Source organism: Gouania willdenowi, chromosome 21 (genome assembly GCF_900634775.1).
Source record: "Gouania willdenowi chromosome 21, fGouWil2.1, whole genome shotgun sequence".
In the NCBI taxonomy this organism is placed as follows: domain Eukaryota; kingdom Metazoa; phylum Chordata; class Actinopteri; order Blenniiformes; family Gobiesocidae; genus Gouania; species Gouania willdenowi.
Window position 1 is genome coordinate 20,343,815 of NC_041064.1, and position 16,208 is coordinate 20,360,022.

The window sequence follows — 16,208 nt, forward strand, 5'->3', positions numbered from 1 at the left end:
AAGTTCAATGATCTTTTACTCAATTAATTCAGTAACCCAAATATATATATAATTTCACATACATATAAGCACTGTAATGCAAAAGAAAAAAGTGAACATACCAGTTTTAATGTTACAAATGTGGAATTCTATAAATGTATTGGAATTGAGTGTTTTGTTGTTTTTTCTATGTTTAACTTGTGCTTTCATTACAATAGGTGGATGGTTGGTTATATAATGCAAGTGTCCTCCATGTGTGACCCTGAACAGTTTCCCTGCTGCTGTTAGTGTCATCACACAGTTGTAACCTCTGAAACATCCCATATGTCACGTGATTGCAAGTGTGAATTTGTTGACAATCAACACGCTCGTCTGCAGAACCTGGTTTAAGAGGTGGATTATGGGAAATGGGACTGTGTTTAACTGGAGTTTAAATTAATAAGATGTCACCGTGAAGAACCAGTGGGGAGTTTGTTTCGTAAAAGCAGTTTAAACATACAGGTGACACTCAAAAATTTAGACTATTGTGCAAAAGTTAGCTTGTTTCAGGAATTCAACTTAAAATGTGAGACTATATGGGGTGTTGATTGTAAAGTTGTTCATCCTAAAGTAAACACCAACATTTAGCAACAAACCACGTTTAAAAAAAAAAATGTGTGATTTCTTTTTTTTAATGTAACTTTTGACCAAATTTTCAGCAATATTTGTGAATTTTTTTCTTGTAAAAATCTGTCAATGTTAAATATTAAATCTAAATGTTAAATATTAAATCCAAATGTTAAATATTAAATCTAAATGTTAAATTTTAAAATTAAATCTAAATATCACGGGTGAAACTATTTAGCTAATGTGCCAATTCAATGTTTAGATTTATCATTTAGATATAGATTTATCATTTAGATTTGATTTAACATTTATATAGAGATTTAACATTTAGATTTAATATTCACATATTTTTATTTGAAAAAAAAATCACACATTTTACAAATATTGCTGTAAATCTGGTCAAAAGTTTAAAAAAAAAAAAAAAAAAAGCGACGTGGTTTGTTGCAAAAAGGTGCTGTTTAATTTACAATCATCACCCCATAAAACTGATATGTTATATGATTATGTACAATCATTACATGCAGAGTAAAAATAATTCAAGCCTTTTGTTGTAGTTTTGATGATTATGGCTACAGTTTATTAAAACCCCAAATTCAAAATCTTTCTCTTGACAGTGTCCCATAGATTCTCTATAGGGCTCAGGTGAGGAGAGTTTACTGGCCCTTTAATGCAGCTTTGTTGAACAGCTGAATGTTGACAGGTAGTCATGGCAACCCAGGCTGAGATGAATGCTGCACAGCTACTGAAGGAGCGACTGCATTAGAAACGACTAAAGTAGGTTTAATATCCTTAAAACATCTCTTAAACATTAAGCAGCAGATGTCCTCAGTATTACTGCTTGTTTTATGATAGAAATGTATTTACAATATTCAGTAATAGTCCTGTGTGGATCAGCTGATATTGTAGCACTTTACTTTGACAGCAAGAAGGTCGCAGTAGACACTTGGAGCCTTTCTGTGTGGAGTTTGCATGTTCTCCCTGTGCTTGTGTGGGTTTTCTCTGCGTACTTCAGCTTCCTCCCCAATCCAAAAACCATTACTGTTGGGTTGACTGGAGTCTCTAAACTGCCCATGGTTGGACTGGCGCCCTGTCCAGGGTGTACCCCTCTTAAAGCCCGATGACCCCCTGCGCCCAAAAAAGGAGCAAGCGGGTCAGAAAATGGATGTAAGAATAGATAAATACATATAAACTGAATAAAAATAACTTCAAACTGAAATAACAAAAACAAATTATATTCAGAAATAGAACTAAACATGAACGTGTGCCTTTTCAGCCCATTCAGCATCTGATACAATATTCATCACTATTGACCCTAGACCAGTGATTCTCAACTGGTGGGTCGGGACCCAAAAGTGGGTCGCGGACCTGTACTGGGTGGGTCGCAGACAGCTGGTCAAAGATAAATTAATACCTAATATCTCTCGTGTTGGACTTGTCTTTTATTTTAAAATGCACTTTTCTTTTGACAGACATGCTGTGAAATGTATGTTACACAGGCAAATATAAAGATTTATGTTTTAAAAAAGATTATGTACATGTGTTTTCAACAGCTATTTTAGAAAGAATTCATTTGGTTGGTTGAATTCTAAAAAAAACTGGGTCACGATTTAATGACCGTGGTAAAATGTGGGTCCCAAGGTGACACCAGTTGAGAACCACTGCCCTAGACCCTAACTAGCTGATAGGGACTGTTATTATTTGTTAACATGTAAACACTAAGATGCACTTTAAGTTAAAATGCTGCATTTCCTGAGGTAACATGGTCACTAGTGCAGGGGGGGGGGGGGTCAACCTTGGGGTCTGGACCTATATTTGGGTGGCGAGACATGCACTGGGAGGTGGTCGCCAAATTCCTTCAAGAAACCAATAGGAGTTTACCAGTCAACTAGGGCTATGTGCAACGCACTTATTTTTTATTTATTTTTAGGAAAAGAAGCATCTTAAGGCCATATACAATGCACTATAGCACTTAAGAAAAACATTTTTTAAAAAGAGAAGCATTTTAGGGCCATGTGCAATGCACTATGGCACTTTAAATTAGTTATTTTATTTTTTTTAGAAGATAATGAAACTCAATAATGTAAAAGTATGCACTCCTTTAACTGACCAACTCTGAGTCTGTGAAAGTGAACTGTTTTTCTTTCCCTTGTCCTTTTCTTTGCCCTACAGCATCCTGTCCATTCCCCTGATAGTGTAGTTCTGATCTCAGTGTTCCATTTCAATGAAAAGTTACTGTATTTTACGATCCCTGTGTTCCTTGTCCTGTATGTGATCCTTTTGTATATTGTTTTGTGTCTTGCCTTGTTTTATTGTTAAGTGTGACATTTTTGTCTTTTTTTTTTTTTTTGTGGTTTTGTTTTTTTTTGTCAGTTTTTATTCATTGTATTTGGCAATTTAAAATTTCCAAATGCATTGTTCGTTTTTTCCTTCTGCAACTTGCTTTGTCCTGGATCTCCTCCTCCGCCATTAATGCAGCACTAATGACACGTATGTCATTTCATAGATGACAATGTCAAGGATGTGCAGTCGACCTTCTTTGGAGCCAAAATGTCAAGGTCAATGTTGCGTCAATGAGCCCTACCAAAAAGATTGATAGGGGTCAAAGTTCATGATGTCACAAAAAAAACAAAAGCATGCTTTTTTCCGTATACTTTGGCCACAAATTGAGATACAGTGCTGAGACTGGTACCATTGAACAACATTTCTTTTCAATTTGTATTTATTCATATTTAAGGTCAAGGTCTGCATTACTTTCAGTTTAATTAGAAAAAAGAACAAAGTTGTCAACAAATCCAGATACAGGTTTGTCTTTTTTTGCCATTTTGTTCAATTTTCAATTGCCAAATACGTCTTTGCCTTGCCATTATGTGTGTGTTTGATGTTTTTTTGTGTTCTTGTTGTAATTTTGTGTATTTTTCTGCATTTATATTGTTGATTTGTGCGTTTTTGGGGGACACTTTCTGTATTTTTGTTGTTTCTGTATTTTCCTGTCATTTTTGGTATAATTTTGTTGACAGTTTGTATGTCTTTGGAGCTATTCTGTAATATGTTGTTGTTTTTTGTGTTTTCGTAGTAATTTTGTATTTTTAAGTGGTCGTTGTGTTTTATGAGTCATTTTGTTTATTTTAGGAGGTTTTTTTGGTCTGTGTTTTTGTGTACTTTGTGCAATTTGCGTGTTTTGGGAGACATTTTATGCTTTATATTGGGCTTTATATTCCTTCAAACTTCTTGAAATATAATTTTGTTTTAAGAGCCACACATGTGGCCCCTGGGCCAACAGTTGCCTGTGTACCGTATTTTTCGGACTTTAAGGCGCACCGGATTATAAGGAGCACTAGCAATGAATGGGTCTGACCGGGTCTATTTTCATACATAAGGCGCACCGGACTATAAGACGCACCGGTTTGTTGTTGTTGTTGTTGTTGTTGTTGTTGTTGTTATTATTATTAAGGCTCATTAAGCGAAACTTAAGTCAAACTTTATTCAACTCATTTAACAATGTTGAAGCACAGTACTGGTACGCGTCACTCCACGAGGCGTCTGACTATGGTAGCCCTGAAGCGCCAAAAATCCATCAAGTGGTGCAGCGTCATAGTTTACCAAAGTTGTACTAAAACATTTTGACATATTAATTTCATACATAAGGCGCACCAGATTATAAGGCGCACTGTCGATTTTTGAGAAAATTAAAGGATTTTAAGTGCGCCTTATAGTCCGAAAAATACGGTATATCCTATGCTGTATGAATTAAATAGCAACTTTTTAAATTGACTGACACTTGAACCTTTTGCTGTCATTAAGTTTGTAACTTTGTTTGTAAAATGGTATGTTCATGCTTTTTTTTATGTCCTACAGGTGGTATGAATGACTATGAGGTAATCTGTATGATTGGAGAGGGTGCTTTTGGAAAAGTCTTCCTGGTTAAAGACACAGGGGAAAATGGAGGCACACACTCTGTGGTCAAACAGATCAGCCTCAGAAAGGTACACAGTCACTCCATGTATGTTGCCTTTAAAAAAAGACAAACAATGAAGTTATTGTTGCACTGTTGATTCAAAATGTGTTGTTGTGTGCGTCCCAGATGTTGGCAAAGGAAAAGGAAGCGTCGAAGAAAGAGGTGATGCTGCACTCGAAAATGAAGCACCCAAACATTGTTACTTTCATCAGGTCATTTCAAGGTAAGAATGTGAGCTAACTGTGTAAAATATGGCATTAAAAAGGTTTGTTACAGTGTTGTGTGACTGAACAGAGAGAGACAACCTGTGCATAGTGATGGAGTACTGTGACGGAGGAGACCTGCTGAAGAAGATCAACATTCAGAAAGGAGTGCCCTTCAATGAGGACCAGGTACATATGTCAGTGGTGGACAGGAACACAATAAACGTAGTATTTACACGTATCTATACTTTACTTGAATATGATTTTTGAGAATGCTTCACTCGACTACATTTGAAAGACAAATATTGTGCTTTTTGCTCCACTTCATTTCAATGTGTGCCCTCGTTACAAAATACTAAAAAATTTTATGTTAATCTTCATACTGGTTAAAATCTGATATAGTCTTGAGTTTCATTGGGTTCCACAGCTTAGCACATTTGTAAATGAAGGAGGACTGAGCAAATGAAGTCCTGCAAGCAGAATAAAGTCTGGTTAGCTAAACAAAAGACTCACTAAACATTGCATTTTATAAGTTATTTTTGTGTTTTTAAAATTATACCATAATGCTCAAATATTACTACAAGTAACGGTATATATTCTTGTTTTTTTATTTGTTTTTTTTGTTAATAATGTAGTTGATTATATGTTTTTATTTTTTATTTTTGAAACAGTTGTATTGATGAATGCAGCTGAGTTATTGAACAGCTTTTTTTCATTCTGTAAATTTATGAAATGCAAACCTAAATGTTAAACACCATGCACAGTTTTATTCAGTTGTACAACAGTGCTATATCAGAAACTGTTTTTAGCATTCATATTTTATCTTATCTAATAGTATGAATTGTAATAGTACTAATTATGAAAACTAAATGTTTTTTTTTTTTTTTATTCTCATTCAACATAATTGATCAAAATCTGTTGGTCTCAATTTAAAATGTCTTTGTACCATTTAAATAAGTTATGTTAATTGTTTTGTTTCACTTTTTTATTCCGCTGAGCCTTGACTGGTTTCGGCTGCATTATTTGTGACATAAACACAAAACGAAGACACAGACGTTATCAGCTCTGTGAGTTGGAACAGCATCACAGTCTTGGATTGGGAGTAAAGATTGAGGAATCAGTGACATCAGTTCTAACACAGTCATATCTTAAATTATGTGGTTGTGTGTCTTCTAGATTGTGAAGTGGTTCCTTCAAATCTGCCTGGGTCTCAAACACATCCATGACCAGAAGATTCTCCACAGGGATATCAAGTCCCAGGTATTCATGTAACTGTAAATAGTTATTTTTTGTGTTCTTGTTGTAATTTTGTGTATCTTTCTGTCATTTTCTGCATTTGTTGATTTATGCATGTTTGGGGTCACTTTCTGTATTTTTCTTTTTTTTTTTTTTTTCCTTGTCATTTTGCGTAATTTTGTTGACATTTTGTGTGTCTTTGTAGCTATTCTATAATGTGTTGTTTTTTATGTTTTCATAGTCATTTTGTTTGTTTCTCTGGTAGGGTATATCACGGTATTTTTCAAAATTCTAACGGTTTTATGGTATATGACGGTATTTATTTAATTATTTTTTTTTCATGCATAATCAGGTGTTCACAGCATTTTCTACTGGTTGAGAGATGAATTACTGCAGTAGATTAACTTAGGATGGTTTATTTTACTGTCATGATGGGTGAATATTGTAGAATAATTCCACACTAGTAGTAATACAACAGCAGCTCAATGGCTTTTTGCTAGGCTAGCTTAGCTTTAGCATTAGCTTGACTTCTACTCAGTGGTGTGGTGATTTCTTTTGGTGAATAAAGTAGCATTTCGTTTTTGCTTTGGGAATTACAAATTGCGATCCTTTGCTCTCTTTTTGTGTGTATTACTGCCGACATGCTAAGCTAACCGTGCCTCCGTGTCCATTAGCGTTGTTCTCCTGTAGCAGAGGCGTGCGCACGCAGGCACATGCTCACATGCAGCTTCAGAGCTTTCAATTGTGTCTTTCTTATTTATTTACACATATGATTTACACTGTAACTAACACCAGAGCGCTACTGTTTACCTTCCTATTTAGAAGTGCAACGTTGAAAAGGTCGGTCTGAAACGCGGCGCAGCGCAGCGTTCCGAAAGTTAGACAAATACACCGGTACGGCGGTATTATAAAAATTCATATCATAACAAAAATATATACTGGCATTCGGTATGAACCGGTATACCGCCCAGCTCTAGGTATTGTATCTGTGTATTTTAGGGATTTTTTTTATATGTGTTGTGTACTTTGTGCAATTTGTTGTGGAATTTTTGGGGATTTGTTTTGGGGGCCGCAAATAATTAGACCGAGGGCCACATGTTGCCGTCGGGCTGCCGGTTGCCTATGTCTGCACATATAGCCTTATTAATCAAGTGCATTGTCAGCAGCATTCACCCACCAGCACTGAGTTTAAGATTTTTAATTAAACAGGATGATCATTACAGAGTTCAGATCACAAAGACATTGCTTTGTGTGAACTCCCAGTAGATCCTTACACACTGTGTCTCTGTTCAGAGCCATCACTACCTTTCAACAGCTATATCTGTTACTACACACACACACACACACACACACACACACACACAGACAGGCTGACTGCGTTAAGTCAGTATTTCATGATTAAACACCATTTTTGCTCTCCTTCTGATCTAGAATATCTTCCTCACCAACGGAGGGATGACTGTGAAACTGGGAGACTTTGGAATAGCCAAACTGCTTAATAAGTAAGTCAGTGTCTCATACGCACGCACTGCAGCAGCTGCTGTCTGTCAGTGAGTGATCCCTAACACATGGAAGCCTTCCAATCAACTAATTATCATTCCACCAACTGACGACGCGGACATGTAAACACACAAAGAAGTGAAAGTGATAGCTGTCCTATCATATCGGCAACACAATTGGGACCAGTCGCACACAGTGCATCGTGAAGACTCACATCAATGGAGTGGCTGAAAACAAGAAGAATGAAAAAAGTTTATGTGAAAACATCTGTTTATTTGATTTTTGTTGAATATTTTTGACATGTTCCAGCTGAATTAAAAATATCAGTAAGATCTTTAAGGTTTCAGTTGCTCGGCTTTAACAAGGTCAGTTAATTTCGCAGCCGACACAACTTCAAAAATGACCAAGACTATGGTAGATAGTAGATATTCACAATTAAACAATTAAATCCACAAGTTTCACAAAATTTAAAAAAAAAAAAAAATGTGGATATATTTGTGAAAATCTGAAAAATAAATGAGAAAATTGTAAATATTTTTGAGACAAATCTCTCCCCATACAATCTTGAAATACTCTTGAAAAAGCCATCTTCTCTTCACACATACAAGGTCACAAATTCCTTGTATGTGTGAACGTACTTGGATTGAAGATGAATTTGTCTTTACAGTAAATAGCTTGATTCACTCTGAACCCTGACTGAGTGTGTTGTGATTTGTCAGGACAATGGAACTAGCCAGGACCTTGGTAGGAACACCAAACTACATTTCTCCAGAGATCTGCAAGGGTCGACCCTACAACAACAAGACGTACGTATTTAGTGCACAGAACTCATACACACCTGAACTGTTGACCAGGTAGAGGCAATCAGCCACTACAGAGGAAGGAAAACATGTTAAATAATTTGATATGTGACTTAATGTTTGTGAAAAGTGTGGGAGTTTTTGTGAAGTCAAGTAATTGTTATAAATATATTGGTGATGTCTGATATATTACCAGTTAAATACAAAAAGCATGAAATTATGAAGAAATTACTCAGTTAAAATTGGAAATGACTATTAATGTGTTCATAGAAGAAACAACAATAAGTAGTAATGTTGTTTACTGTCTTTCCACTCACACTGTTCACAGTTTTTTTTATTTCTAATAAGTTATGCAAGACATCCACTTATCACATATTTATCTATTTATCCATCCATGTGCTGCCGCTTATCCGTGGTCGGGTTGCTGGGACAACATCCTAAGCAGCGAGGTCCAGACTTCCCTCGCCTCGGCCACTTTGTCCAGTTTATATTTATGTTGATAATATTTATTTGACACTTTTTTTATATTTCACTTTTTTTTTGTTTACTACTGTAACAAGTGCATTTCCCTGTTGTGGGATTGATAAAGTACAATCAAGCCATAAACACTAAGTGATGTGATTTATGGCTATGATGTTAAATACAGTAATGAGTAAAGTAATCTCACTATAATTTATAGAAGTAACTAGCAATTATTACTTTTTTGAGCAACTACCCCAACACTAGGAGTGTGACGATATCTCGATACGGTGATATATCGCGATTTTTCTTTTGCGCAATCGATTATCGATATGCTCACGCTAAGTAATGTTTTTTTTGTTTTGTTTTTTCAAAACCTTTTTTGCTTTTTCACTAAAATGTGCAGGTAGGTCATCACAGAAATGTTTTCACTGTTTGTTGAAGGAACCAATTAATTGTTTACTGGAATATTGCACTATAATGGTGTCACTGGTAAGAAAGACCCTATTTTTTGTTTACAGAAAGCACTATTGGAGATACTTATTCATTTACATTGGTATGTTGACATTAATTTACAGAAATGTTCCACTAAAATAGTGTCACGGATCATAGGACACTTTTTTAAATTTATTGTCTTTCAGAGATTTAAAATAAAAATAGTTTCTTGTTATGTCATAGATTATCGTTGCTTGATTTCTGACCAATACATCGATAATCGCAGTATTGTCATACCGTGAGATAATTGTTATCGTGAGGTACCCAGAGGTTCCCACCCCTACCCAACACTGTCCAATTCTACCTTCTCTGGCTCTCTGGTTGTATTTAGGTTGGTTTTTTTTTTTTAGCTTGTTTACATCTGTATACGTCCTCAAATGAAGCAGCTGCAAGATAGAGCTCCAGCCCCACATCCTGTTGTGTCTTACAGTGAAAGACACAATATTATAGTTTCAAAGTTCATGACCTTGTTGTGCTTTTGCGTCAGTCAGGTCTTTGTGGTTTTCCTTTTAGACGTCAACACGGCGTGTCACCTGCCTTTATCTCACTCCCTGTTGACATACTTCATATCTTCCTTCGATACTTCCATAAACATTCTGTGGCTTCTGTTCGAGAGTTGAAATGATCCTTTCTAAAACAAATATATATATATAGTTTATATTCAATAAAACCTCAAAAATGCCATCTCTATCGCCTATATGTTAACCAGTGTTTGGTCATTAACTGTATGCAGTAGGTATTTTGTCCTGTGGTTTTTGATTTGCTGCATTGATGTAATGTTGTTGTATTATTTTGTCATGGTCATGTTAAGCAGTCAGAGGTGTGTTCACTCCAACAGTAACATGTACAAACAGACACAGCCTGCTGAACCACTCTTTCTTTCACTGTCTGGGCTTTTTTTTTTTTTTTTTTTTTTAGTTTTCCTACGTCAGCATATTTGAATATATCCACAGTGAGGGAAGCTTTCTCTTTCACTCATTAAAACAGACATGTTTGCATTGCAGAAACTTACAGAGAACATCATCCTTAACCCAAGTTCACAAATTAGACTCTGATTAGTTGAGTTTTTGAAACTTTTCAAATTCACTAATTCGCTTTATAAGTCACTGTCGACACTTTATATGTGTTTCTGTTCATGCCTTTAGCTCATGGGGAAGACAGAGAGCTCATGTTAAACTCTGGTTTCAACAAGAAGTGGCATTTTTAGTTATGTTTTTGTTGTTTATTGGTTTTCAACACCCAAACATAACACAAGACATACAGAAAAAAAAAAACACTCACATACAAGAATGTACTTCCTATTAAGCAGAAAATGTACTGTACTTATTTTGATCTCCATTAGCTGTAACAAGTGCAGCTACTCTTCCTGGAGTCAATCCAGTACACTGCTTACAAAACGGTGTTTACACCAGTTTTCATAACACCACAAAATTATAGAAATTAATTTAAAACCCACACAAACACACACACACACACACACACACACACGCTCAAATGTACAAAGGATCTAGTATATACTAATATTGCATATAAGTACATGAGATGACCTAACACCTTTTGGTTATTGTTATAGTACAGGTAATGACAGCATTCATTTGACCACTATTGGTATAATTCATTAGACCAGCGATTCTCAACTAGTGGGTCGCGGGCCTGTACTGGGTGGGTCGTGGACAGCTGGTCAAAAATAAGTAAATACTTAATGTCTCTAATGTTGGACTTGTCTTTTATTTTGAAAGAAACTTTTATTTCGACAGGCATGCTGTGAAATGCATGTTGCACAGGAAAATGTATAGATTTATCTTTCAAAAATGATTATATATGTGTTTTTTCAACAGCTATTTTTGAAAAACTAAATTTAGTTGGTTGAATTCGTAAAACAAAAAAACAAAAAAAGGTGGGTCGCGATTTAATGACCGTGGCAAAATGTGGGTCCCAGGGTGAGATCATCTTGAGAACCCCTGGATTTGACCAATAACCCACAAATGGTCCAATCAGTTCAATGGTCAATAATAACACAAAGTTAGTATGTGAGAAGATGACTTTTCAAAAAGTCTTTAAATTGGAATTTACTGTTTGCATTAATATTGTCATTTGGCAAAGTGTTCCAACCAGACATTGCTCTATACATCACAGTACTTTTTTCATTGTTTGTTCTCACTTTGGGAAGTTTAAATATGCCCTCCGTGGCATGTCTGGTTTCATAATGATGGTCATTCGAGCTAAAATGTAGCTCTTGGTAAACAATATTTGGTAGATTGCTTGTAATTACTGTATATTTCTGGTCAATTTCATTAAAGAAGCTGTGAATCTCTCTTTCACTTTAAGCCGGGGTGATGTATTATACATCCAGTTTACAGTAGTTCTGAGTGGACACCGATGTGCACATCTAGCTGCTCTGTTTTGGACTCTATGTAGAGCTTTTATATGCGTTACAGTAGCACATGACCAAATTTCCGAGCAGTAGTCTAACTGTGATACAAGTGTTTTTATTACATCTGCAGTCATACTGGGTGATGTTAATGTTACAACATCTTCTAACCAATGAGAGCCCTTACCCCATTCTACGCACTATGCCAATTTCTTTAGATAATACTTCTAAAATTACAACAATATTAAATCTTGAATTAGTTGAAACAGAGAGAAAGTGCTCATTATTTAATTCATCACAGACTTTCTTCAAAATATGGCAACGATATCACTGAGACATCATTCTTATGATTTCTTAAAGTTCTCCATGTCGTCTTTGACCCTGGCCAGCATTTCTTCACAAGACATTGTTTGTAGCATAGCTTTACTACATGTTTAATGTCTGGAGGCAATCCATACATCGTCCTGGCAACTGCAGTTGTCCCCACTTTCATCCCTGTAAAATCATGCTTTGATGTGCTTCTGTTGGGTCCCCTAATATAGACCTTTTGATTGTTTGTAAACATTGACGTATTAGTCTGGAGGCAAAACGCCATAGGTATATAAACACTAGATGACTTACCCTGTGCTGTTAGACAATGGGGAGTGACATAGCAACTTGGTGTCCATCTTACCTCAGACATTGATGTAATGAGCGGGGCCAAATGTCTGTGTACTATTTAAGTAACCCTATCTTGCTCAGTTTTCAGCCAATTTTCAAATGGCAAGCAGCAACTTCAACATGTACAATCATCCTATGTCATACCTATGTATATTAAGGTTTGTAATAAGGCAAACTGTTTGTAAATCTGTCAATATTTCATTGAGTTAAGGTTATTTTTTGTTTTATGCTGATCACTCAACCTTCCAACAGCTACCATAGAGCACGTCAGAATGTCAGAACCTCAGTTGTCTGAGGTAAGATGGCCACCGTTGAGCTACGCTGGCTAATCCCACTTGGTCATCTAGTGTTTATATATATCTATTCTTTAGCCAGCGGCGTTTCCTGTTTTTGCCTTTAGCCACGTCACTCATGACGTGGGCCATTACGGGGTCTATACATATTCATGGTGAAATGTAAATGGAAAGAACTGAAAATATCAATGTTTTTTTTCCCCAAAAACAGTTTGATCACAAATCAATTGCACAAAGGTTGCTGTTTCTGTTGGTCATTAGTTTCAAAACCCATTGGAAGGAATAAGATATTCTCTGTTTTGTATATAATCATTTTCCCTCTTGTCTCTCTTTGAGTTTTTGCCAGTGTTTGATGCAACTTCACAGATAATGCAGTTTGAAGGACATTTAGAGATGATAGTATAATCTGTGTATTTGTCTGTGTTTATATGCGTCCTCTTTGCAGGGATATCTGGTCTCTGGGGTGCATCCTTTATGAACTCTGCACTCTGAGCCATCCAGTAAGCTGCGCCACATCTGCACATCAGCAACTGCTTCAGACACAGGGATTCCTGCAAGCAATGTGCTAATGCTAACGACATAGGTGCCATAAGTGCACATAAATGTCAACTTGCTATTCGTGCATATTTATTTGATAGACCAACATTGAAAATGAATCCTGCAAAGAATCGAAATTAAATCAAAATTGAAACACAAAATTTAATACATTTTTTTGGGAATTCCTACTCTGTTGTATTGGTACACACCAGTGACGTGCCGTGAGCACTAGGGTTGGGTAGGCAGAGCGTTCCAAATCAAGACCACCAATGTCAACACCAATGACAATTTCATATGTTTCTGCTGGCAAGTGTTAATTCAATTAAATTCAACTTTATTTGTATAGCGCAATTTACAACAAAGTCATCTCAATGCACTTATCAAAATATAAAATTCATAATAAAGAAAAAACCCAACAAGATCCACATGAACAAGTGTTTAGCCATCTAACAAAATCAACATCTTAAAACACCATTAAAGAAACATAAACAATTATTTAATATAGCCTCCATACAAGACATATCTCATGACACGGCAGTGCATTCATTGCTTGTGTTGGAAACAGAAACACGGACAAAATGACAACAACAACAACTCAGAACAGCCTCAGTGAGGAGCATCCACAAAGCCAATCCTTCCTTTTGTACCATTCACTGTAGAAAATACGAACAATTTTCTGACCTTACCTTTGCTGAAGCTCTGGTAACTCAGGTGTTGGTCTCCATCTTTTAAAAGCTGTTGTTTTTCCTCAAAAAAAAGTTTCTCTGTCATCTCTAGCGCTGTCATCCTGCCTGTAGTGTTATCCCGCCCACTAGCTAGAGAACGTAGCAGCAGCGATCACATGATATCAATTCACTAATGCACTGTGAACTTACGTATAGCATTTAGCATAGCGCGGTTACGTCCAAAGGCAGTGTAGAGAGCTGCCTTTGGACGTAAATGGTTTTCATCTTGGGGAACTGACTTCGCATGCGCAAACACATAAAAACACGCTGTGAGAACTGAGGCAGAACAGCAACGTGCCTTTGAGAAGGGGTGTGGCCTCCTCCTGTCTTACAGCGGTTAGGAAATAGTGATGTTTAGCGATTTGGGTTATGAAAAGCAAAAAATTCTGACACTTTCACAAGTATAGGTACTGTATGCTATCGGAAATGGAAAAATAAATAATTTATAATTATATTATAATTAAAACAAATAATCAAAATATCAATTCACCCTTGGGTAGGCACTGCCTACCTTGCCTACCCTGACTACACGTCACTGGTACATACAGCAAAGGTGTAGTTGTGGACGAGTTTCATGGCGTATGTTTTCATTTACAGTTCAAGGGCGCCTGCCTACCACAGCTGTTCTCTAAGATCTGCAAAGGCCGCTACAACCCAGTACCCCCCCCGCTACTCTAATGACCTTCGTCTGCTGGTCACCCAAACTCTCCAGGTCAGACATGCTCATTGCACTTTTGACTTTGGTACAACTATTGAGTTAAATACTATAACTGTGTGATGGTGTAATGAACTGATCTGTTTAATATATTTCAACCATTTTTCAAACAGACTTTGCAGAGCGTTGAAAACGGTTTATGCTGAGATAGACTGTTACCTTAGATAGTCTGTTACCTTTTTGTGTTGTGCAATAAATCCCCATGTTTTATGTAAATTAGGCTTAGCTTCTAGTCCTTCTGTAGTTCAATTCATCTGCTATGTTCGAATGAAGAACGAGCCTTCTCAGAATCAGAATCAGAATCAGAAATGTTTTATTTGCCATGTACAGTTTTGAGGACAGTACAAGGAATTTGACTTGGTGGTTGGTGCACAAAACAAGCAACAAAAAGAAATAAAACAAAACAACAAAGACAACCCAGCATCAATAATAATAATAATAATGATAAATATGAAGGATGAGGGATAAATAAAGGATAGATAGAGAATAAAGGATAAATAGGATAAATATAAATATATATATACAGTGCAGCATGGTATCAAGCTGGTGGAGGTGGTGATCGGGTGGGGGGGGGGGGGTTCAGTGGGTGACTTGGGGTGTGTTCATGTGGATGGTGGCAGAGGGAAAGAAGCTGTTTTTGTGTCTGGAGGTTCTGGTCCTGATGGACCGAAACCTCCTACCAGAAGGGAGAGATTGAAACAGTTTATGACCGGGGTGGGAGGGGTCGGCCACAATCTTTCCTGCACGCCTCAAAATCCTGGAGGCGTACAGGTCCTGGAGGGAGGGCAGATTGCAGCCGATGACCTTCTCTGCAGAGTGGATGATACGCTGCAGTCTGGCCTTGTCCTTGGCCGTAGCTGCAGCGTACCAGATGGTGATGGAGGAGCAGAGGATGGACTGGATGATGGAGCTGTAGAAGTTCACCATCATCTTTGTTGGCAGACTGAACTTCTTCAGCTGCCGCAGAAAGTACATCCTCTGCTGAGCTTTTTTGATAAGGGAGCTGATGTTCAGCTCCCACTTGAGGTCCTGAGTGATGATGGTCCCCAGGAAGCAGAAGTACTCTACAGAGCTCACTGTAGAGTCTCCCAGGGTGAGGGGGGTGAGGGGGGCTGGGTTCTTCCTGAAGTCTGCTATCATCTCCACTGTCTTTAAAGCATTGAGCTCCAGGTTGTTCTGGCAGCACCAGTACACCAGCCGGTCTGTCTCCCACCTGTAGTCAGACTCGTCTCCATCAGCGATGAGACCGATGATGGTTGTGTCGTCTGCAAACGTCAGGAGTTTGACCGACTGGTGAGAGGAGGTGCAGCTGTTGGTATACAGGGAGAAGAGCAGAGGAGAAAGAACACAGCCCTGAGGAGATCCAGTGCTGATGGTCCGGGGAGCAGAGATGGTTTTTCCCAGCTTCACGTGCTGCTTCCTGTCAGACAGGAAGTCTGTGATCCACCTGCAGGTGGAGTCTGGCACGTTCAGCTGGGAAAGCTTGTCCTGAAGGAGAGCTGGGATTATTGTATTAAAAGCAGAGCTGAAGTCCACAAACAGGATCCTGGCGTAGGAGCCTGGGGAGTCCAGGTGCTGGAGGATGAAGTGGAGAGCCAGGTTTACAGCATCGTCTACGGATCTGTTGGATCTATAGGCAAACTGCAGGGGGTCCAGGTGGGGGTCGGTGATGTC

At 37.5% G+C, this 16,208-nt stretch overlaps 1 protein-coding gene across 1 annotated transcript in view; it reads left to right on the top strand.

The window, feature by feature from the left end:
* Nucleotides 1-1,011: 1,011 nt before the first annotated feature.
* LOC114455629 (serine/threonine-protein kinase Nek5-like) overlaps nt 1,012-16,208 on the top strand; it is a 30,977-nt gene continuing 15,780 nt past the window's right edge. Inside the window, 10 exon segments of the mRNA XM_028436981.1 lie at nt 1,012-1,359; nt 4,441-4,568; nt 4,667-4,763; nt 4,835-4,932; nt 5,920-6,003; nt 7,411-7,481; nt 8,199-8,285; nt 13,003-13,057; nt 14,417-14,479; nt 14,481-14,531. Of these exon segments, the coding sequence (XP_028292782.1) occupies nt 4,446-4,568; nt 4,667-4,763; nt 4,835-4,932; nt 5,920-6,003; nt 7,411-7,481; nt 8,199-8,285; nt 13,003-13,057; nt 14,417-14,479; nt 14,481-14,531 (729 nt within the window). The 5' untranslated portion in view covers nt 1,012-1,359; nt 4,441-4,445.